The sequence below is a fragment of the Cajanus cajan genome, chromosome 7 (genome assembly GCF_000230855.2).
Source record: "Cajanus cajan strain Asha chromosome 7, NIPB_CcT2T_4, whole genome shotgun sequence".
NCBI classification, from domain to species: Eukaryota; Viridiplantae; Streptophyta; class Magnoliopsida; order Fabales; family Fabaceae; genus Cajanus; species Cajanus cajan.
The window spans coordinates 42,521,614-42,545,613 of NC_138523.1; the positions used below are offsets into that span (position 1 = coordinate 42,521,614).

The following is a 24,000-nucleotide window of genomic DNA, read 5'->3' on the forward strand; positions in this document are numbered from 1 at the left end:
CTGAATCCTGTGTCTAGGGTGGGCGAAGTTGGAGTGTGAGCCCTTAGGTACGCGTATCTACTCTAACCCTCCAGTAGTTTTTTCTTGCGCGCACCCTTGAGTTTATAGGTTTGGGGTTATTTAATCAAATGGCTATCCTAAATTATGGGGAAATGTACAAGTGGGTTAAAAGCGATGTGTTAAAAAGTGAGTATTTAATAAACTCATGGGCTGCCATGGATAGTTTCTGTAGGGAGCATGTGGTGTGCTATGAGGGTGATGAGATAGTCGTTTGTGAGCCTTGCGTAGATGGAGAGCCTGTGTGCATTAGGTCTTCTTCCGTCGAGCGCTTCACCTTCTGTTATACTACCCTCATTTCCAAACTCAAAGTGAGATGGCCTTTGACCGAATGTGAAAAAGGGGTTTTACAATCGCTGAACGTAACCCCCACCCAATTTCACCCCAACAGTTGGGCGTTCGTGCGTGGATTCGAAATTTTATGTTCAGGACTCGGCATTAGGCCGACTGCTAGTAAATTTTTTTATTTCTTTGATAGCCGAGTGTCCAAGCGTAATAGCTGGGTGTCGGTTAGCGGGGTTGTAAATCGGGGATTACTGTCATTGTTCCAATCATCGTATAAAGGCTTCAAAAAGTCATACTTCCGAATTCGGTGTACGCCGGGTAACGAGAACCTACTTAAGGGGTACCCGTTGTATTGGAATGAGAAATCGGTGTCCTTCGGAGGATTAACCGCCGAAACCTTGTCGGAGAGCGACCGAGACGATGTTGAGAAAATTGAGGCTCTGAAAACCGTTTTCAACACTGCCAAACTCTTAGAGTTAGAGAATAGGCCTAGTGAACTGAAAATTTATATAGGTAATCGGTCCCTCGCCGATCGCCTCGTGATTCTATTTGTTGTGATGACTATTAGTATCCAATTAACGTTTGTTGTGTGTTAATGTAGAAAACATGGCCAGCATGAGCAACCGTGAGTTGAGAAAGTTGTGGAAACTGCAAGAGGCTTCAAAGGATGTCGGCGCGGGGGTAGTCGTCGAAAAGGTTAAGGATGTGGGAGCTGCCATCCCGACAGGTGTAATCGGCCAGAGTTCTCACAAGCGTCGGAGGGGGACCGAGACGCCTGTTACTCTTGTGAACTTGGAGACTGAGGTCGGCGGAGAGGAGACCGAGAAAGACAACGAGGTTCAGTCGGCCGAGAGAACCTTGAGCATGTGCTATGGTGATAACTGGGAACCTGTTGACCTTGGTGTCGATGGGGGGAAAACCCTGTCTTTTTGGGACGAGAAGTTCAATCACTCGTCTCATATTCGCAACACCGACCTGCTTGACGGTGATAAGGAAGACTTAGAAAAGATGAGCGCCTTTTCCATCGCGAAAGGAGTTGAATCTTTAACAAATTGTCTTTCGGCTTTGTCTCTCATCAATGAAGATAAGATTCGCGGGATGGCGCGCGAGATCAAGCTCCAAGGGAAGAAAATTAGTTCTCTTGAAGACGCCGTAAGCAAAGGTAAAGCGGACCTCAAGTGGGTGGCTAATGAACGGGACAAACTACTTGAGGGTCGGCGTGCCTTTGACGACGAGAGGGAGACCTGGGTTTCCAAGAAGTCAACTCTCGAGAAAGAACTTGAGGAAATGAAGCTTGCCCGAGATAAGAGTGCTGATGCGGCGCAAGTATTCGAGAATGACTTAGCTGCGGCGAAGTCGGAGATCGAAAAGTTGCAAGCTGATCTCCTAGCGGTTAAGATGGACTCGTTGAAGAAGTTTATGCAGGGTTTTGACGCTGCCACGAGCCAAGTGAAGGTTCTTCATGCTGATATCAGCCTTGAGGGTCTTGGCTACTTCAAGGAGATCGTGGATGGCGAGCTTGTCGATCCTCCTGAGGACGATTGATTTCTTTTGATTTCCAAGTCTCTGAACGCTATTATGTTTTCTATTCCTGTTAAGTTCCTTGTACCCCATGTAGCTCTTGTTTCGAAACATTCAATGAAGTATGTTCTTTTTTGTGCTTAATTGAAAATAGTATTTTTTTCCTCAACCCCCTATGGCAAGAAGGTGTTGGTGTCTGGAAAGTTCCCAAGTTGGAACGAATGTTTTCTAAGTACCCTGACACAATGTAACTAAGTTAAAATTGGAATCCAATGTAACCAATTTTTTTCTAAGTTAAAATTGGAATTCAACGTATCTAGTCGGCCATATACCGATTCAAAAGAATGACAATTTTTTCTTAGTCAAAATTGGAATCCAACGTATGTAGTCGGCCATATACCGATTCAAAAGAATGACAATTTTTTCTAAGTTAAAATTGGAGTCCAACGTATGTAGTCGGCCATATACCGATTCAAAAGAATGACAATTTTTTCTAAGTTAAAATTGGAATCCAACGTATGTAGTCGGCCATATACCAATTCAAAAGAATGACAATTTTTTCTAAGTTAAAATTGGAATCCAACGTATGTAGTCGGCCATATACCGATTCAAAAGAATGACAATTTTTCTAAGTTAAAATTGGAATCCAACGTATGTAGTCGGCCATATACTGATTCAAAAGAATGACAATTTTTTCTAAGTTAAAATTGGAATCCAACGTATGTAGTCGGCCATATACTGATTCAAAAGAATGACAATTTTTTCTAAGTTAAAATTGGAATCCAACGTATGTAAAGTCTTTGGACCGTAAACAATCGAAACCTGAGGGAAATTTTGTTAAAAAGTCGCCTTTGAATCAAGTGGTCGCCTAAATGCCGAAACCGAGAGTAGTAGGTCGGATTCCGACTCATAAATGGTGGAATTTTGGTCGCCCAGTTATTCAATAGTTTGTGCAGTTATTCGTACTCGCCCCTTCAGAATTTTTCCGACAATCACGAGTCTGTCTTCGAGTTATTTATACTCGCCCAGTCGGACTTTCGCCGACAATCACGAGTTTCAGTCTTCGAGTTATTTATACTCGCCCAGTCGGACTTTTGCCGACCTCTTTACAAAATTCTCGAACTCTCGCGCTTGCAAACTGTGTCCCATTATCGGAAACGAGCATTTGAGGGACTCCATACCTGCACACCACATTCTTCCAAAGAAAAGTTCTAACCTTTTCTGCCGATATGGTTGCGACTGGCTCCGCCTCGATCCATTTGCTGAAGTAGTCCACAGCCACTATCAAGAACTTCAACTGTCTTACTGCAATCAGAAATGGACCAAGAATGTCAATACCCCACTTGTTGAATGGCCAAGGAGACAAAATCGAGTGGAATCGTTCAGCTGGGGAGTGGTGTAGAGTTGCATGCCTTTGGCATCCATCACATTTTTGAACCCAATTGACGCAGTCATTTCTCAGACTCGGCCATAAGTAGCCTGCCCTCGCCACTTTGTATACCAGAGCTCGTCCTCCAATATGGCTTCCACACATTCCGCTATGTACCTCATCCATCACTCTCTGCGCTTGTGACGTGGTCAAACACCTTAGAAGGGGAGAGCTGAAACCTATTCGATACAATCTTTCATTGATGACTACGAACCTGGCTGACTCCCTCTGTATTAGTGACGCCTCCTTCTTGTCCTTTGGCAATTCCCCCCGAGTCAGGTACGCAATATAGGGTCCCATCCAGGAGTTGAGCTCCTCTTGGATGAAAAGAACACTCCCCTGTGGCTCATTTATACTCGGCGGAGCTAAAGTTTCTTGGATGACCGAGCGGGTGGCTCCTGGCTTCTTTGTGTTGGCTAACTTGGAGAGGAGATCTGCTCTCGAATTTTGCTCCCGCGGCACGTGGTTAAGTGTGAACTCTCGGAAATTTTCCGATAAGAGTTTGACCTTTTCCAAGTACTTGGCCAATTGAGGATCCTTGGCTTGAAAGGTTCCTGCCACTTGTCCGGTAATCAACTGGGAGTCGCTTCTAGCTGACAAGCTCGTCGCCCCCATCTCCTTTGCCAAACTCATCCTGCTAATAACGCCTCGTACTCGGCTTGGTTATTGCTTGCCCTGAACTCAAATCGTAATGACTGTTCTAGTAGAATTCTGCCTGGGCCTTCCAAGACAATTCCAGCTCCACTTCCTCCTAGATTTGAAGCACCATCAACCGATAGAATCCACTGAGTTTCACCGACCGTGTCCTCCTCGGCCGGAGGGGTCAACTCCATCAAGAAGTCATCTAATGCCTGAGCTTTGATTGCTCCTCTCGGCTCGTACTTGATGGAGAATTCCGATAGCTCGACCGACCATTTCATCATTCTACCAGCCAGATAGGGTTTTTGCAAGACTTGGCGAATCGGATGATCAGTACGAATTATCACTTCGTAACTCTGGAAGTAGTGCCTCAACTTCCTCGTAGTGACCAGTATAGCGAGGGCCAACTTTTCGATTCTTTGATATCTTGTCTCTGCTCCCTGCAAGACCCTACTTATGAAGTAAATAGGAACTTGAGAAGCTTCTTGCTCTTGCACCAGAACTGAACTGACAGCTCGGTCGGACGCCGAGATATACACCAACAAGGGCATGTCTAGTCGTGGTTTTGTCAGGATCGGCAGGGATGCCAATGACTTCTTGAGCTCGGAGAAGGCTTCTTCACACTCGGTCGTCCAAGAGAACCGGTCGTTCTTCCTCAGACATTGAAAAAGAGGTAACGCTTTATCCGCTGCTCTTGATAGAAATCGGGAGAGAGAAGCCATCCTTCCCGTCAATTGTTGTACCTCTTTTACCGTAGATGGGCTCCTCATGCTGATGATCGCTGAGCACTTGTCCGGGTTAGCTTCAATGCCGCGGTGAATCAGCAGGAAACCGAGGAACTTTCCCGCCTGGACACCGAAGGAGCACTTCTCCGGATTCAGTTTGAGCTGGTACTTGTCAATAGTGTCAAACAATTCCTGCAAGTCGGCAAAATGCCGACTGACAGTTTCCGACTTCACCACCATGTCGTCTACGTAAGCTTCCACATTCCGACCTAGTTGATTCACAAGGACTTTGTCCATTAGTCGCTGATAAGTCACCCTTGCGTTCTTCAGACCAAACGGCATAACCCTGTAGCAGAAATTGGCTTGATCGGCTATGAAGGCGGTCTTGTCCTCGTCTGCGGGATGCATTCGAATTTGGTTGTACCCCGAGTAGGCATCCATGAAGCTTAGTAACTCGTATCCCGACGCCCCATCCACCAGGCAATCTATGTTCGGCAGCGGGTACGAGTCTTTTGGGCAGGCCTTGTTAAGGTCGGTGAAGTCCGTACACATTCTCCACTTCCCGCTACTCTTGCGCACCATGACTACGTTCGCCAACCAGGTCGGGTATTGGATTTCTCGGACATGTCCTGCCATTACTAACTTTTGTGTCTCTTCCGCGATCGCCCTTCTCTTCTCCTCGCCGAACTTCCTTCTCTTCTGAATCACCGCCTTTGCGCTAGGGTCTAGAGCCAGTTTGTGGCACAAGAAGTCTGGATCAATCCCGGGCATGTCACTAGAATGCCATGCGAATGCCGACACGTTGTCTTTCAGAACCCTGATTAGCTTTTCTTCATCCTCAGGGGTTAAAGACGTGCCTATCTTCACGTTTCTCCCTTCCATTATCTCCACTTCCTTGACATCTTTTGCGGGGGTAGGTCGATGATCAAACTGACACATCCTAGGATCCAACTCGACGGAATGGATGTGTTTCTCGGTTGGAGCTGTATATAATCGCCTTCTCGCCTTCAGACTGTCCACATAACACTTTCGGGCGACCTCCTAATCTACCTTGAGGACCCCGACTCCTCCATTCGGCAATGGGTATTTCACCTTCAGATGTGATGTTGACACTACGGCTCCTAGTTTGTTCAGCGTTGGTCGGCCGATGAGTATATTGTATGACGATTGAACATTCACCACTAAATAACGGACCGTTACCGTCTTCATCTGCGAGCCCTATCCGAAGGTTGTTTCCAAGTCGGCGTACCCTCTTGCTGTAACCTGGTCTCCCGCAAAACCTACTAGGGTTCCCGTGTAGGGTACTAGTCGGTCGTTTGGGATCTTCATTCCCACGAACGCATCCCAAAAGAGATGTCAGCTGAGCTCCCCTGGTCGATTAGGACGCGCTTCACATTATAGCCCATCACTATCGTCGAGATGACGATGGGGTCATCCTCACGAGGGGCTACCCCTTCATAGTCGGCATCCGAGAATGAAATTATGGGTTGCGCTGGTCGGTGGATCTCCGATACTGACATGACAGAGCGAGTATACCTTTTCCGCGCAGCCGAAGTGACTCCCCCTCCTGCAAATCCTCCTGCCACTGTATTGAAATCCCCATGTATTGCTTGCTGATGGATCTCCGACGAACTTGCTGGAGCGTCCTTGGGGGGGGTTCTCTCCTTGTGCCTATCCCTCCTTGTGTCGTCCTGTGCGCGTCTGTGTCGCCTATCTAACGAGTCTTCTTCCTGTTTTCGTGCTACAAACTTTTTCAAGCGTCCCTCCTTGATCAAGCGTTCAATCTGTCTTCCAAGGACGAAGCAATTTTCCGTAGAGTGTCCGTGCGTCCTGTGAAACTCACACCAATCGGTCTTGAAGGGACCCAATTGGCGCTCCGTCGCTGCTGGGAATTCGAACAATGCTGCGCTATTGACATCATGGAGTATCTGCCTCCTAGGGATGTTGAGTGGGGTGAACTTCTCCTCGTCGTTGGTACGTGTCCACTCGCCCCTTGGACGACCTCCCCGATCAGCCTGTCGGAAATTGCCCTCCTTCATATTATAGCGGTCGTGTCGTTTATTCCAGTCTGAACGCGGTCGAAGATGTTTGCTGCTCTCCTTGTTACTTCCGCCTGCCTATTCTCGGCTTTCGGCAGCTCTTTTATTAATCTGTCCTTCCTCCGTCTTGATGTGACTCAAGGCGAAAGCCCTCACCTCCGACATCGTTTGACAATTCGCCCTTTCGAGCGCAATGTCGAAGGCTCCAGACCTCAAACCTTTCTGAAATGCGATGACCGCCATCCTCTCGTCCAACGACGCTATCTTCAAGGCGACCTCGTTGAACCTTTGTAGGAAATCTTTCAGAGACTCCTCGCGCTGTTGTTTGAGGTCAAACAAATCCGACGTGATCGGCGGCTTCTTTTTGTTAGTGGCGAACTGCGCCATGAAGAGTCGGCTAAATACATCAAAATCGGTGATCGACCGATCCAGAAGACCGCTAAACCAGTCGAGCACCGCCTTCTTGAGTGTGCCCATGAACAACTTGCAGCGGACTTCCATGCTCCCTCCACAGATCAACATTTGAGCCCGGAAGTCCGTCAAATGCTGACTGGGGTCCTGCGTTCCATCAAAGGGTTCGACCTGTGGTATCCGATGATCCCTAGGGATCATCTCGGCCTCTATGGCTTCCGAGAATGGTGGAAAGTCTCTAGGGACCTCCAACATGACGTCCTCCTCCGCAGTCCTGGTACTAGCTGCTATTCTGGCCTGCATCTCATCCGCTCGTCTCCTGATCTCCTCGTTTTCTCGTTGAATGGCCTCCTCTCTCTCCCTGGATCGCGCATTCTCCTCCCTTAAGCCATTGATCATGGCCATCATCTCCTCCATGGTTGGTGGTTGCGAGTTGTTGTTGTTGCCGCCTCTCGCCATGGTAAAGTGTAGGTTTTTTGTGTTTCTTGGGGCGTAGGAAAAGTTTCACCGTAGCCCCACGGTGGGCGCCAAAATGTTCCGGCCAAAGGGTGGACTAGGGTTTTTTCCTAGATCGTGCCTTAGAGCCAGAGCATTCAAAAGTGTAATCTGGCGTCTTAGCTCTAGGGTTTTAGGTTTTATACTTTTCTGTTCATGGGCTTCGTGGGCCCCGAGATTATCGGGATTCTCCTTAACCGTTCTTATCTCGAGGCCGTGGGGTAAGTGGTGGTTAGTCAAGTCGGGATTTTACCGACAAGGCCCGTACTAAGGGACCTGTCGGGAGAAAGACGAGTGCCCCTCACTGGTGCGTGTAATTGAGCCAGAGCCGGGTTGATGTACGCTGTGACGATCCAGTCGGGCATTAGACGAGTTGGGGGGGTCCAGTCGGCATTTTACCGGGAAGGTACACTTGCCTTATCGGCTCACCCAGCCCTGAGCCGATAAGGCGAGAGGGCTTGTGGCCTGGGAAACCAGTCGGATATTAGACGAGTGGGGGAGGGTCCAGTCGGCATTTTACCGGGAAGGTACACTTGCCTCCCAGTCCTAAGCCGATAAGGCGAAAGGGCTCAATGTTCAGCCCTTATGGTTTGCGTTGTAGGTTGACTGGGATACCTCCTATGCTACTTGTGTGGAGGGACCACATCGGACAAAGACCGAGCAGCTTTTTAGAGATCGGGAATAGACCGACTTGGTTAATCTGGGGAAAGCAAGATGGATTCCGATCGAATCACTCTTCGAAGAGTGATTGGTGAGGGGTACAGTCTAAATGGTGTGTGTGAGAGGTTGGTCGGAATCCAACGTGGACCATACAAAAATAAATATTTTAATAAATAAATGACAAAAATAAGGATAAAAGAGATTGAGCCTTTTAAAAAAGTTAAACTTAAATAATTACTAGTATTGGACTTGAGGTATGGTGAAGTGAATTGGTTTACATCTGTAACAACCCCTTATAACTGACTTATAAATATGAGAGCCCAGTTTCTTCCAGCCCTAAACGCTTTGCACCGTTTCTTTGGGAGCACGACATCATGTTGCTTTCAATCAAACACATTTTTCAATTTTCCTTTCTCTTTTCTCTCTATTCACTGCCAAACTGGAAGCACATATGACCGCTGATGCATATACAATTTACCTCACTTTGGAGATTCAACTTTCCTTATAATCAATTCAACCGGGTATCTTTACATTATTCTTCATATGCGTTTCTTCGGATTTTAGGGTTTATACTCTGATTCACGATCACACCCCTTCATAATTTAAATACGAGAAACAAAGCAACTTGTTATGATTGACCAAATGCCTTATCTTTAATCCGGAAAGAAAAGAATGTTGTATCTGCCTATAAATATTTGGATTGGTCAATGACAGTCAAAATAATTGAAATTTGTGCTAGTTTGCGCTTAGGGTTTTAGAGTATTTCTGAATGTTTATTACATTTTACCCACCAATTATTGTAGTAATTATTCTTGCAACATTTTTTTCATTAGGGTTAGGTCATGGCAGCCATGAAGATAATTGCAATATGTCAGTCTGGTGGCAAGTTTGTTACCGGGAAAGATGGTTGTCTGTCATATAAAGGTGGTGATGCTCATGCAATCGACATTGATAATCAAATGAAGTTTGATGAGTTCAAGGTTGAAGTGGCAGAAATGTTTAATGTTAGAGCTGATAGCATGTCTATCAAGTATTTCCTTCCTGGTAATAAGAAGACCCTCATTACAATTTCGAATGACAAGGATCTACAACGAATGATTAAATTTCATGGGAGTTCTTCTACTGTTGATATCTATATACTTATTGAAGAGGTACTTGCCCTTGAGGTGTCAAACATGCCTGCCAGTAGGTAGTATCTTTGTTTCTGAGCTAATAATATGTTATTGTTGTATTGTGAAACTTTCTAGAGTTTAATTTTGGAATTCTTGGACTTTTAGGTCAAGTAGAACAACCTTGTCTGAAACAGTAGCAGCAGCACCCACACCACTCAATGTTTGTCACACTCCTGTTGCTGATACTGTGCTTGATGTTGTTCGTGATACCAATGAAATTTATACAAATATGGACATGGACATTCCTCAAGAAGTTTCGCCCAGTCTCCCTATCAATTCTTCAAACGATGAGAAGTATGCCAAAGGGGCACAGCAGTGGCAGAATACTATAACTGGTGTGGGTCAAAGGTTCAGCAGTGTACATGAATTTCGAGAATCCTTGCGTAAATATGCAATTGCTCATCAATTTGCCTTTAAATATAAGAAAAATGATAGTCACCGTGTAACTGTTAAATGCAAGGCAGAAGGCTGTCCTTGGAGAATTCATGCGTCAAGGTTGTCTACTACTCAGTTGATATGTATCAAGAAAATGAATCCAACTCATACTTGTGATGGGGCTTTTGCAACAACAGGGCATCAAGCAACTAGGAGTTGGGTGGCGAGTATTATAAAGGAGAAGTTGAAAGATTTTCCGGATTACAAGCCCAAGGACATTGTCAATGACATCAAGCAGGAATATGGAATTCAACTTAACTATTTTCAGGCATGGCGTGGGAAAGAGATTGCTAAGGAGCAGCTTCAGGGTTCTTATAAAGAGGCATATAGTCAGTTACCTTTCTTCTGTGAAAAATTAATGGAGGCTAATCCTGGAAGTCTTGCCATGTGCACTACAAAGGAGGATTCAAGCTTTGATCGTCTCTTTGTATCACTTCATGCTTTATTGCATGGCTTCCAACAAGGATGCCGACCACTGATTTTCCTTGATAGCATTCCACTGAGATCAAAATACCAAGGGACATTATTGGCAGCAACAGCTGCAGATGCAGATGATGGTGTATTTCCTGTTGCCTTTGCCATTGTTGATGATGCTGAATCTGACGATAGCTGGCATTGGTTCTTACTTCAACTCAAATCAGTACTGTCAACATCTTGTCCCATAACATTTGTAGCAGACAGAGAGAAGGGGCTGAAAACTTCAATTGCAGAGATATTTGAAGGTTCATTTCATGCATACTGCCTACGATACTTTACTGAGCAACTTTTTAGAGACTTAAAAGGGCAGTTTTCTCATGAGGTAAAGCGACTCATGATTGAGGATTTATATGCTGCTGCTTATGCAACCAAACCAGAAGGCTTTCAGAACTCAATGGAGAGCATTAAAAAGATTTCTGAAGAGGCCTACAATTGGATTATTCAAAATGAACCCCAGAACTGGGCAAATTCATTTTTTCAAGGTACTAGGTATAATCACATGACATCAAACTTTGGGGATTTGTTCTATAGTTGGGCAGCTGATGCAGATGAATTGCCGATAACACAGATGGTTGATGTAATTAGGGGTAAGATTATGGAGTTAATTGTTGCCAGAAAGGCAGCATCTGATCAATGGGATACTAGGTTGAGTCCATCTATGGAGGAGAAGCTGAAGAAGGAAAGCCAAAGAACTCATTCATTTTCAGTTCTACAATCAACCTGTAGCACCTATGAGGTTTGCGGTGATGTAACTGAGGTCGTTGATATTGACAGATGGGAATGTAGTTGCAAATCCTGGCAGCTGACTGGTGTGCCATGCTGCCATGCCATTGCTGTCATTGGTGGCATTGGCCAGAGTGTTTATGATTATTGCTCCAGATACTGTACAACTGAGAGCTACAGGTTGACTTACTCAGAGGTTGTACATCCAATTTCATGTGTGGAATTGTCTGCTTCAAAAGACTCTCAGCTTGTGGTAACAGTAACCCCTCCTCCTACCAAAAGACCACCTGGTCGGCCAGCTACAAAGCGATTTGGATCTCAAGAAGTAGTCAAGCGCCATCTCCATTGCAGCCGATGCAAGGGACTAGGGCACAACAAGTCTACTTGCAAGGAGTAAATATTGTGCTGGACACCATCCGTAAGTGCTTCCTTTAATAGAACAAATTAATCTGTTATGCAGAATCCTGAATTCGCTGTCTAAGTCTTAAAAGAGCAATGTTGGGTTGACATTAACAAATTTATTTCCTTCTTTTAATTTTATAAACAGAGTTTCAGCCAAGGATCGCTAGCACAGGGATTTGTACAATGCATCTAACTGCTCCTGTGAAGGGATTGAAAAAAATAAAGTAGAATTACAGTAGTTTAGTTGTATAATAAGCATGGTAGCTCGATGGTATTTAGTATTCTTTTGCACATGTATTGCTAGTTTAAATTCATGCTGTAAGCACTCATCGTTGTTATGCTTGGAATCTTGACGAGTTCGATTCCCTTGTCTGAAATCTCTCCCTAGTCGGAATAAATGCAATGAATGTGTGGCAGACTAATAAAATTGGCGAAGGACCACTCTGCCCGATACGTATTTTAAGGCCACATTACATTTGCATCATGTCACATGGGATTCTCTAGGTTCTAGCTCGTTACAGGCAAATAATTGGTCTGCTTTGGTAGTTTTTCGACCAATAAATTGTGCTTGCACAGTTGCACTACATTGTAAATACAAAGTCTATAAAGAGTAGAGACATTGAGGACTTGTCTACTGGATTGTTTAGAAGTTGAGTACAGTTGAATTGTTTTTTATTTATTGAATGTAATTGAAACCAGTGCGTGTTTAAATTAGTTCAGTCAATTTGCTTTGAATCATGCATGGTGTAGCCTTATCTTGACTAGAATAATTTAAACTTTTGAAATTAACTAGGGCCGTCTTCGTTGGCCGTGTTCATTTTGAAGGAACGTTACTAAGCAAATTTCATGGATTGTCTAATTCCGTGTGAGGAGAAATTATAAACAGGTAATAATTTTTCCCATGGGTGGGGCTTTTACTCTGATGGTTGGGTGGATCCTTGCCTCTATTTTTCCTTTCATCTACACTCTCGCCTCTCACTTTCCCCCTTTTGCAGTCACCATCATCATCCGCTATCTTTTTTCAAACTTTCAGTTTGTATTTTGTTTATAGCACCCTCTTTGTTTTCCTTTCACATTTTCCGTTCTAACTAATCTTGTTCATTTGCAATTGTAGAGAAACCACCAAAGGCACTTAGGCAACACTGGCTCCCTTAGATTTGTTGCTTTTCATAAGCTTTTTTACACAATATTACTCAGGCTTGTCGGTTGTTTTGGGTCGTTTCGATTGAAGTTGTTATTGGACTAGTGTTGATATAGGAGGAATAACAAATAAAAGAAACGTAGCATTGAGATAATCATCTATACACTGTTACTCTAAAGTTTTTTATACTGGTAACTAATCATATAGTTGTTTGTTTTATTATTATTTCATTAAATAAGTAACTGATATGACACTATTAAAAAATATGATTGGTTATCAGTGTAAAAAAAAATTTACACTGACAATGTATATGTGATTAACTCTTATTATAAATCTGAACGGAAAATATTAATCATAAGACCATTTTATCCCATTAAACGTGATAATTTCTTTTTAATTCTTATACAAATTAAAATTTAAAGGCTACTTTTCAAAGAATTAATTTTTTATTTTTGTAATGTTTTATCTCATTCGGTAAATATTTATTTTATGCAATTAAATATGTAGTAAATAAAAGGTTTAAATATGTTTTTAGTATCTATGGATGTTTTGTTTTTATTTTTTTTTATAATTTTTATTTATATAGAGTAAAAATTATTTAAATTATTTAAAAAATATATAAATTATATTTAAACTAGTAATTTAAAAGCTAAATTCTTACTATATATAACTAAATTTAATATTAAATTATATATTCAAATAAATATTATATTTAAATATATAAATTATATTTAAAATTTAAATAAATAGATATTTTTTAACATGTAAATTATCCCTTAAAAAAACATGTAAATTATATTTTAGATTTAAGATAAATAAATTATATTGTAACAATAAATTATTTTAATTATTGATAATTTATTTTAAAAAATATTAAATTTAATTGATAAATAAATATAATATATAAAAAAAATTGAACTTGATTAAAGTTCTTAAAAGTGTTTTAATTGAAAAATAAATTTTAAAAATACTCTTATACAATGCATTTAATATATAAGAGTTGATTTCAAATAAATAAATTTAAGATTATTTTTAATTATTAATAAATTTTTAAAATATGACAATTTTTAATTTAAAAATAAAAATAAATAAATGAAATAAAAGATTAAAAAAAGCTCTTAAAAAACTCTATATTTTTTTTTGTAACGTAAGAAAATAACAATAAGAATTAGAAAGAAGTTAAATCTAACTCAAGAAAAGTTAAACATCTCACTACACCAGGGAGCCATAACTTCTTCATAAGAGGAAGTGCTCCAACTAGCCAAACTATGCATCATCCAGTTTGCTTCTCGAGAAATTCCCAGAATCTCCACTTGCCAAGCATATGGCAAAAGAAGACAAATCTCTTGAATAACATTTGCATGGTAAAAATTAGTCAGCAAACATTTTTTATATTTATAATTATAATACTGGAACAAAGTAATATCTAATATTAACGTAACATCTTAATAATGATTTTCAATTAATATTTTGGTAATTATAAATTCATTAATTAGCATATTTAGAATTATTATCAAGAAAGATTTTACATATTATATATTTTATATATAGAGAAACACAGTGTCATTTATCTGTGGCCTGGCCTGTGGGAAAGTTTTGTTTTTTCCTTTGCATTAGCAGAGAAAGTAAGAAGCAAGAGTGAGACTGAGTCATCAAAAGAGTTGAGGAAGCATTCGGTTGGGAATCCCTTCTCTGCAAAACCAAAACCCTAAAAGCCTCTCATTGCGATGAACCCTCCGCAGGCGAAGCCATCAGACACCATGAAAGGCGAATGCGGCAACTGCCGGCTGAAGGAGCGGTGGCTCTTCCACCGCCTCTCAATCCGCGGCATTGATCGGCGCCTCTGCACCTCCTGCGTCCTCCGCCTCCACCCCTCCTTCTTCTGCCCCTCCTGCTTCCATTTCTTCGACCACCCTCCCTCTGCGCACCGTTTCGTCACCTGCACTAAGTGCTCCTCCTTCACGCACCTCGACTGCCTCCCCTCTCCGCCTCCCACCACCTTCCTCTGCCCCCCCTGTTCCAACCCCGCCTTCTCCTTCTTCCCCGACGCCAACACGCCCATCGACCAACGCCTCGCCCTCGTCCTCCTCTGCGCCTCCAAGGTCGCCGCCGCCTCCGCCGCCAAGGCTCTCGCCCTCGCCTCCGCCCGCGCCGACCGCGCCCTCCGCGAGGCTGCTCTCGCTAGAAAGAGGGCCAGGGACGCTCTCGACTATTGCTCCCTTCTCGATAAGGTTAAGCGCCTCGATGTCTCACAAGACAGAAATTTGGCAACTGCTCCCAATGCTGCGTCTAAAAAAGATGAGTTTAATAGATTTGCAGCAGGACAGGTTAAGGTTATGGCTCCTTCCGAGGAAACACCATTGCATCGCCCTAATGATCCCCAAGTTAGGGATTCCAGAACGGAGTGGCCAGGGTAGGGGGCATTTTGTAAAACCATTCCTAATTTTCATCAAGGTTATTTTCTTCCATCAATTGTTTTATTTTTTACTTCTTTTTTTTTTTTGGTGTGGATTGGGTTATGAACAGCTTTGTTTTGAATGCAGGTAGAGGAAGAGAGTGACTGTCTTGCGTGTAATTCAGAGTAAGAACACATTTAACTTGTTTTGGGATGTTTTTTCCTGAACATGCGGCTGATACATTTCATTTATCCATTCCATTTCTTTGTATACCAATGTGATTATACAATTCTATTTCTTTTTAAGTGCCCGGCTGTAAGTATGTTATGCACATTTTCCCCCCTCTTAGTGATTATCAGATGTTAGTCCATTCTTATATATCTTTCTTCTTTTTCTTTCATAAGTGAGTGATTGGTGTCAGATTACTTTGGTTATCTTGGATTGATTAGTTATCAATTTTGAGATTGGTTGGATTTAGGAATTCTTTTTAATTGGGGGGAGATTTTGGTTCATACTTGGGTTTAAGTAGCTGTGTGTTGTATATATTTGGGAACCGGTTAATTTGCTAGAGTTGTTTGTTGGAGTAGAGTAAATTTAACTATGTTTAGTATTGTTTATGTTTCTGCTTACCCAGCTGTTGGGTTTGCTGGCACTTGGGAGTAGGTTGTATACCAAATAAACTGTTTTAAACGAGGGGATCCTCCAATGACACTTGATGTTCTGTTTTAATTCTCATGGTAAAATTGATCTCAGTGGCCTTATTGTGCTGTATGTTTGAGACATGCATATGATTATTTTGAATTCTCGGCTCTTAGATGCTTTCTGCTCACATATTACTGTCTTCCCGAGAGATAAAATCAGAGTGTTAGTCTTTCTTTCTAGGTAATCTTACGAATCTGAAGTTGATGTTCTCTCAAGACAGCTTATTATGCATGTATGCACTCCTTGACTTGGGGATGTCATACTGTTGTTTATGTTGCTTTCTTGTCATACTGGCATTTGATTATTTCACGGAGTGTTGGTTGTCAAATTCTGCTGCTTCCCTCACAGTAGAACAGGACATTTTTTTTTTCTATTTTTCCTTTTTCTGGGTAGGAGGGGTGGAGAGGGTTGTTTAAATTCTGCTTAGGTCCATATGTTTTTTTTTTGGTTCAAGGATACTATCATATTATTATCTTCAAACTGATAGTTAGAAACTAGTTCTTTTAAAGGTGTAGAGATTATTGAAGTGAGTTTTGTCTATTCTAACAATTTTTTTTTTTGTTCACGTAGTCAAGAATCAAACCCCAACAATATTCTTAAGGATTCAATCATCTATTAACTGTGTTTGACCTTGTTGGTGGTTGTTGATCGTTTATTATCGCGAGTATTATATTTCAGTGCCACAGACAATTTAAGATGGTATTTGATATGTCTTTTAGGGCTGAGTAGACCTATTATGTGGTGAATGGTAGAATGTGATACCATATCAATCCTTATTGAAAAGGAGCGTTCAATCTGCAAGGAGATCAAAGTCTATTGAGTAGTGATGTTTGATATCATTGACAAGGATCGTTCAGAACTTAAGATGTGGGGAGATTAAAGTTACTTTAATCAATCTTCCAGAGTGACAAAATAAATCAGAAAAAACATCATTCTCTGTTTTCATTGTTTGAAAGTGTAGAGAGGTATAAGGTCCAGACCCAACATGACTGGGAAAGCTAATCGTTTTAAAATCTTCGTTCACTTTTTGCCAGAGGGAGAAGGGTGGTGAATGCTTTATGGTCGTATATGGAAACAAATGTGAAACATTGTGTACTTTTATGCCTTGCGAAAATCAAATTGGTACACAATCTTAGATCTATGTGCTTATGGGATGTGGATTACTGGATTAGCTGCGGTTGGATTAGAGAGGGAAAGGAAGTTCAATCTCTACCCTTAATTTCCTTTTTCAATTCTCATAAAATTAATAAAAAAAAATATGAGGAAAATGATTGCCGTCATTAGATGATGACTGCAGGGTGAACTATGATGTCAAAGTTGACTATACGCTATTCGGATCCGTACCAAGAGAAGGGAGGCTGTTTTAAGTTTTTTACAAATTAAAATTATTGTCCATAAATTAATTTGTAAAAAGAATATGTTAATATATTCAAAATATTACTTCTAATTTATGAATAAATTAATTAACTAGTTAATGGGGACATTTATTTATTTTCTTTTTATTTTCTTTTTCTATAAGGACTCAATTTTTTATTATATAAACATGTGATGGTATTTTGTTTGTACTTTTTCGAGTGAGACCACCTATTTTGTGGAATGGGAAAACGAGTTATACCGTTTATATATTTTATTGGGCACTGGTAGATGATATCCAAGGGGGAAGTTCAGAATTTAAGGGCGTATTAAAAGGAAAGAAGGAAAGGATAGTAAATATTTCTAATTTAATAATTTTTTAAAATTTTATTTATAATTTTAGTTTCTATAAGAAGTATATATTTTTATTAAAAAAAATTTGGTATGTGCATAATCCTTTAAAAAAAAAATTTGGTATATGATGAAAAACAAGAAATTTGTCTATTTATGCAATTATTATGTCGACTTATTAGATATGTAATTCCTTATTCATCCAAAGGGAAAAGGAAGTCGTTGCTAAACTCGTGGCTGACTAAGTTTATACTGAAATAATCAATAGGGTCATGAGAGATGTAGAATTGAAGGTTAATAGTTATCATGTCCTCGAATTTAGTTGTTGTAGTACATGTTTTTTTGTGCAAGAGACTATTAACCCAAGGAAAAAAAGATTGACTGGAAATTTCACGGTTAGACTATATGACAAGTGGTGTGACTGTGGGAAATTCAAAAAGTTACACATAATTACAAATCTTACATAGATTAGGTATATACATTAGAGTAGTTTTCAAATGTGTATAACGGATTATTTTGTGAACTATCAAACGGATCTTATTGGCTGGATTGTAAAGGACCACAAATCATACCAAATTCAAAAAATATTAAAATAAAAAAGGTCGTTCGAAGTCAACTTGAATTCGTACCGATGGATATGGTTAAATCGGGACAACCAAAAAGGTGTTTTCTATGTCGAAATATAGATCACTCCAAGAAAAAATGTTCTTACCATCAACAATCTTAAATTTTAGTTTATTTTGTTGTGTAATTTTCACAAATGTAATGTTATGTAATTTTAATTTTATTTTAATTATGTATGTTTAACTAATATTATCTCAATTTTACTACAATTTTATTTATATTTAATTATAAATGCAAAAAAAATATAAATTATAAAGTTTAAAAAATTACAAATATAAGTATAATATTAATTTCTAAATTAAAAATAAATTATAATTAAAATATTAAAATATCTATATTTATTGGAAAATTTTAAATTATTAAATTAATTCAAAATATTAAATTACCAATATTTATTAAACTAAAATATTTAAATTATAAAATATATTAATTTATAAATTTAAAATTTTAATTATAACTAAAATAATTTTTAAAATATTTACACAAAATATTAAAATATGTATATGTATTGAAATAAAATCAAATTATTAAAATATCTATATTTAATTAAAAAATTAAATACTCAAGTTAATTAAAAATAATAAAATAGTTATATTTAAAATTTCAATTATGATTTAAATAGTTTTAAAAAAATTTTAAAAATCAGATTTTTTTTAAAAAAAAAAGTAACCTCGTTGAGAAATCGATTTTTGAAAAATTAATTTCTCATGAGACGTAAAAAAACTGAAAAAAAATTTACATTCATAAATTAGTTGATGTAAAAACGATTTTTCATTGTGCACAATACTTTGGTATATTTACATAAATAATATAAAAGATTGATTATTTACATAATATAAATTAAAAAAATATATTATAAAAAAAGTCGCAAATTATGTCATTATAGTAAGATTTATTTTACAGATTGAAAGGTAAAAGTGTTAAGTGTTAAAAAATGAGACGAAAAATACTTATAAAAAATGTTTATCTACTATTTATTTGGATATATATATATATATATATATATGTATATAAATCAAAATTAATGTAAAATGATTTTAATTATAATTTTATTTTCAAGTTTATTATTATATCATAATATAAATTATTTATTATAAAAAAATATTTGTATTAAAAATATTTATTTGATTAAGTTGTACTTTTGATATTTTTATTTTTGTTAATTTGTAATTTTTATTATTCTATTTTAAAATAAAAATATTTAGTCTTCTATCTTGAAAAATATAAAAGTTTGCTCATATCATTAATTTGATGTTTGTTAGTCAATAAATTTTTTACGTGGTTTAGTCTTGGGTTAATACTTAAGTGACGTGAAGCTAGTTGTAGGATTTAGCATTTGCAAGTTTGGCTTTACAATGATGGTCGAGATGTGATGGTTTGGCATTGGCGGGACAATATCTCTAGTGTGTACGTACTCAACTGTTTCGGCATGCACGCCATTGGTTATCTAATGCAAATGGTGGCAGGCTGGAGGAATCTTGGAGGTGGATTTGGCATCTCCCTATTGGTGCAAACCTTCTATTTTTCGCATGGCAGATTATGTTTAATTGGTATTGAGTTGACCCCACCATCATTACAACAATCCTTGTTGGTTACGTGGTTGTGTTGACAAGTACGAGGTCCTACTCCTTCCACTCATTATAGGTGTTTATGGAATGCTAGAAATAAACATACATTTGATCATACTATTCTGATTGGCCTGGAGAGTGATGCAAGATTTGGTCTTTGCATTGTGACACATTGCATGTGTATGATGGTAGTAGTCTAGGGCAACTTGGAGCTGTTGGTTTTGGTGGGTTATTTTGATATTCAGTTGGGAATTGGATATGAGGATTTTATGCTAATATTGGTATAATGATAATACGAGGATTGAGTTATCTGCTTTATTGTTTGGGTTGCGTTTTGTTCAGAGACTTGGTTATCGAGATGTTCTTTATCAATCTGATTCTTCTTATACACTCTTTTTTGGTGCATTCCTATTGTGGTAATCCACACCCGTATATTATTATTTTAGGAGTATTTTGGAGATGTTAGTAAAAGGTTACTGGGTGCAACTTCAACGCACATTGGGAGAGGGCAACACGTGTGCTGATTCTTTTTTATTAGATTAGATCCAAATTCTGGTTGTGCTTATCTAAAATTGGACTCCACTTAAACCACTCCTTTTCCTTTTGGTTGATGTTATGGATGTACCGTTTTGGATGTACTTCATTTTTCTTTGTATTTTTAAAATTAAAGAGAATAAATATCTTTATTTTAAAATAAAAAATTTAAAATTATGTATTGAAAAAAATAGAAGGATCAAAAGTGTAATTTATTCTATTTATTTATACATATTACAGTGATAAAATAATTTATATATTTTAAAATATTTATTTATATTATAAGTTATAGTTATATAAAATCAATATTTATCTTATTCTGGAACATATTTTTCTTTGGTAAATGAGATAAATAAATAAAAAAGAATTACATCATTAAAAATTACACCCTCATACCATGTAGAGGTGTTGTTTAAGATCCAAAGAGGAAAAATCCAATTTCAATAATACAATAACAGGATTTGGATCATAATTAACTAAAATAATATATATTATCCTTATTTACAAGAAATTATTAGATGATCCTGAAATACATAATTTTTAATTGGTCTTTATATGACATAACTAAGTATTTATAAATAAGAAAATTTAAATACATGATATATAGGAATCGACAAGGACCATAAATAATCTTAGGTTCTCTAATAATTTCTCATAACTCAGTGTTTTGGCACTACATAGCCGGTCCTAAGCCCGGAGAAAAGGTGAAGGTTGTGTTAGGCTATTCGACAAGCCAGCGTAAAAAACCCCAGTCGAATCTCTATGATATGGATCAACGATGTTATTTGGATAATGCTAGGTCGTTGCCCGGAAGCAACGCGCTGTATGGCTCGAGTACAGTGTCAAATGTGCAAGGGCCGTTGCATCGCCGCCCGGATGCAGTGTTAAATAGGCAAGGGTTCCCGCATTCTAGTGAACGGGTGCGGGTAAAGAAGCTAGTTCACGAGACCAAGATTCGAATAGGAACATGGAACGTAGGCACGCTTACCGGTAAGGCTATGGAAATAGTAGACACGATGATTAGGAGAAGGATCAACTTTATGTGCCTACAAGAAACCAAATGGATAGGGGAAAAGGCAAAGGAATTGGATTCTTCGGGTTTTAAGCTCTGGTACACCGGGAAGGTAAGAGCGAGGAATGGGGTTGGCATCATAGTGGACAGGGAGTGGAGGAAGGACGTGGTGGAGGTGAAGAGAGTCGGAGATAGGATCTTAACCCTTAAACTAGTCGCACGGAAGGATACCATCAATGTCATTAGTGCGTACGCGCCTCAAATTGGGTCGGAGGAGCACCACAAGGTGCAATTTTGGGAGGATCTAGAAGGGGTTATCCAAGGAATACCTATGGGAGAAAAGATTTTCTTAGGGGGGGATCTTAACGGACATGTCGGGGGCGATTCTAGGGGATACGAAGGTTTCCATGGAGGACATGGCTTAGGAGTAGCAAATAGAGAAGGCAAAACCATACTAGATTTCTCCTTGGCTTTCGATCTTACAATAGTCAATACGTGCTTTAAAAAGCGGGAGGAACACCTTATCACGTACAAGAGCGGGATGGTATGCTCTCAGATCGATTTCTTTCTTGTAAGAAAATCAGACAGAAAATTTTGCATGGATTGCAAAATCATTCCTGGCGAGAGCCTGACTACCCAGCATCGAGTGTTGGTTATGGATGTTAGAGTTAAGAGAAGGTTGGAAAGAAAAGGCCAGGACAAGGTGCCGAGAATCAGGTGGTGGAAATTAAAGGGGGATGATCAAGGACGCTTCCTACGAAAGGCCTTAGAGGAAGGAAGCTGGGATAAGCAGGGTAATGCAAATGAAATGTGGGAGTGTGTGGCCAAAGTGATCAGGAGGATTGCAAAGGAGACCCTGGGGGAATCGAGAGGGTTTGGACCCAGGGGCAAGGAATCATGGTGGTGGGAGGCAAATGTTCAAGAGAAAGTTAAGGTGAAAAGGACTTGCTACAAAATTTGGTCCACAGGTAAGAACGCAGAGAGTTGGGAAAATTATAAGGCGGCTAAGCGTGAGGCTAAGAAAGCGGTAAGCGAGGCAAGGGCTAGAGCATATGATGGATTATACACTTCGTTAGGCACAAAAGAAGGGGAACAGAGCATCTATAGGCTTGCTAAAAGTAGGGATAGGAAGACAAGAGACCTAGAACAGGTGAAGTGCGTTAAGGATGGAGAGGGAAGAGTACTGGTGTTGGATATGGATATCAAGGAAAGATGGAGGAGTTACTTTCACTCGCTTTTTAATGAGGGTCAGGACCGTTTGCAATCTTATAGGGTAGATCGCCGGGAAGAGGGCTTAAACTATACCTACTGCCGTCGAATTAGAGAGGTTGAGGTAAGGGAGGCGTTGAAAAGGTTGGAAAATGGTAAGGCTGTGGGACCGGATAATATCCCGATCGAGGTTTGGAAAACCTTAGGAGCGAAGGGCATAAGTTGGCTCACCAAGTTGTTTAATGAGATCATGAGATCAAACAAGATGCCAGAAGAATGGCGTAGGAGTACCTTAATACCTATTTATAAGAACAAGGGGGATATTCAAGAGTGTGCAAACTATAGAGGGATTAAGCTTATGAGCCATACTATGAAACTTTGGGAGAGGGTGATTGAGCGAAGGTTAAGACAAGAGACACAAGTTACGGAGAACCAATTTGGTTTTATGCCAGGGAGATCGACTATGGAGGCAATATATTTACTACGACGATTGATGGAGCAATATCGGACACAACAAAAGGATTTACACATGGTGTTCATAGACCTGGAGAAGGCCTATGATAGAGTACCTCGACAAGTATTGTGGGAGGCACTAGAGAAGAAAGGGGTGCGTATTGCTTATATCAGGGCAATTAAAGACATGTATGAAGGGGCCAAAACTAGCATAAGAACACAGAGTGGGGTGTCGGAGGATTTTCCTATTACCATAGGACTTCATCAAGGGTCTACTTTAAGTCCTTACCTTTTTACACTGGTTATGGATGCGCTTACTGAGCATGTCCAAGAGCCAGTTCCCCGATGCATGCTTTTTGCCGATGATATTGTTCTTACGGGAGACTCTAGGGAAGAGATAAATGAGAAGATCGAAAGATGGAGACAAGCCCTGGAAGAACATGGCTTGCGGATAAGCCGAAGTAAGACAGAATATATGGAGTGTAAGTTTAGCATGCGAAACACAAGGGCAACTCAGGAGGTGAAGATTGGAGAGCAAGCAATAACAAAAGTCCCAAGGTTTAAGTACTTGGGATCTATTGTTCAGCAAGATGCAGAGCTGGAAGGCGATGTACATCATAGGATCCAAGCGGGTTGGATGAAATGGCGGAGGGCGTCCGGGGTGCTATGTGATAAAAAGGTGCCTCTTAAGCTTAAAGGAAAGTTCTATCGTACTGCTGTTAGGCCGGCTATATTATATGGGACCGAGTGTTGGGCCGCTAAGGGGCAACAAGAGAATAAACTTCATGTAGCCGAGATGAGGATGTTACGGTGGATGTGCGGACACACGATAAAAGATCGGATTAGAAATGAATGCATCCGAGAAAGTGTGGGGGTTGCACTTATTGTGGAGAAGTTGGTTGAGTCCCGTCTTAGATGGTTTGGGCATGTGTGGAGGAGACCGGCTGACGCACCGGTGAGGAGGGTCGATGAGATGGAGGCTACTGTTGGAGCTAGAAGGAGAGGAAGGCCTCGAAAAACTATAGGGGAAACAGTGCTAAAGGACATGGAGATCAATGCCTTATCAAGAGAGATGATTTATGATAGATCCCTATGGCGTCGTTTGATCCATATAGCCGACCCCACCTAGTGGGATAAAGGCTTGGTTGTTGTTGTTGTTGTAGTGTAACAAAGTTGCGGTGTCCAGC

General features: G+C 39.9%; 4 protein-coding genes across 7 annotated transcripts; 3 read left to right on the forward strand and 1 right to left on the reverse strand.

Moving 5' to 3' along the window:
• Positions 1-6,773: 6,773 nt before the first annotated feature.
• On the reverse strand, positions 6,774-7,409 carry LOC145950033 (uncharacterized). The gene has a single exon (XM_083060947.1). The coding sequence runs from the start codon at positions 7,407-7,409 to the stop codon at positions 6,774-6,776; it is 636 nt and encodes a 211-aa protein (XP_082917073.1).
• Positions 7,410-8,579: 1,170 nt separating this feature from the next.
• On the forward strand, positions 8,580-12,208 carry LOC109788313 (uncharacterized). Of its 2 annotated transcripts, XM_083059683.1 has the most exons (4): positions 8,580-8,782; positions 9,095-9,450; positions 9,539-11,486; positions 11,616-12,208. In XM_083059683.1, exons 2-3 carry the CDS (start codon positions 9,104-9,106, stop codon positions 11,463-11,465), a joined length of 2,274 nt encoding a protein of 757 aa, XP_082915809.1. In that variant the 5' UTR covers positions 8,580-8,782; positions 9,095-9,103; the 3' UTR covers positions 11,466-11,486; positions 11,616-12,208. The 2 variants fall into 2 exon arrangements, with proteins under 2 accessions (XP_082915809.1, XP_082915810.1); XM_083059684.1 differs by lacking the exon at positions 8,580-8,782 and having other exon boundaries at positions 9,231-9,412.
• Positions 12,209-13,764: 1,556 nt separating this feature from the next.
• LOC109788310 (uncharacterized) lies at positions 13,765-16,992 on the forward strand. 3 transcript variants are annotated; one of them, XR_002238719.3, is made up of 3 exons: positions 13,765-15,065; positions 15,155-15,192; positions 16,429-16,992. XR_002238719.3 is itself a non-coding variant. In XM_020347004.3 (2 exons), the coding sequence occupies exon 1, from the start codon at positions 14,339-14,341 to the stop codon at positions 15,026-15,028; it is 690 nt and encodes a 229-aa protein (XP_020202593.1). In that variant the 5' UTR covers positions 13,769-14,338; the 3' UTR covers positions 15,029-15,065; positions 15,155-15,480. The 3 variants fall into 3 exon arrangements, 1 of the variants encoding a protein (XP_020202593.1); XR_014427845.1 differs by lacking the exon at positions 16,429-16,992 and adding an exon at positions 16,280-16,298; XM_020347004.3 differs by lacking the exon at positions 16,429-16,992 and having other exon boundaries at positions 13,769-15,065; positions 15,155-15,480.
• A 4,133-nt stretch (positions 16,993-21,125) lies between these two features.
• On the forward strand, positions 21,126-24,000 carry LOC109813973 (uncharacterized). The gene has a single exon (XM_020378280.2). It carries the CDS (start codon positions 21,138-21,140, stop codon positions 23,940-23,942), a length of 2,805 nt encoding a protein of 934 aa, XP_020233869.2. The 5' UTR covers positions 21,126-21,137; the 3' UTR covers positions 23,943-24,000.

Bases quoted from the DNA above. Each gene is read 5' to 3' on its own strand.
- LOC145950033 (XM_083060947.1), bottom strand. From the start codon at position 7,409: ATGCAGGCCAGAATAGCAGCTAGTACCAGGACTGCGGAGGAGGACGTC.
- LOC109788313 (XM_083059683.1), top strand. From the start codon at position 9,104: ATGGCAGCCATGAAGATAATTGCAATATGTCAGTCTGGTGGCAAGTTT. The intron at 9,451-9,538 runs GTAGTATCTTTG...TTGGACTTTTAG, and splicing joins TCAAACATGCCTGCCAGTAG to GTCAAGTAGAACAACCTTGT.
- LOC109788310 (XM_020347004.3), top strand. From the start codon at position 14,339: ATGAACCCTCCGCAGGCGAAGCCATCAGACACCATGAAAGGCGAATGC.
- LOC109813973 (XM_020378280.2), top strand. From the start codon at position 21,138: ATGGAAATAGTAGACACGATGATTAGGAGAAGGATCAACTTTATGTGC.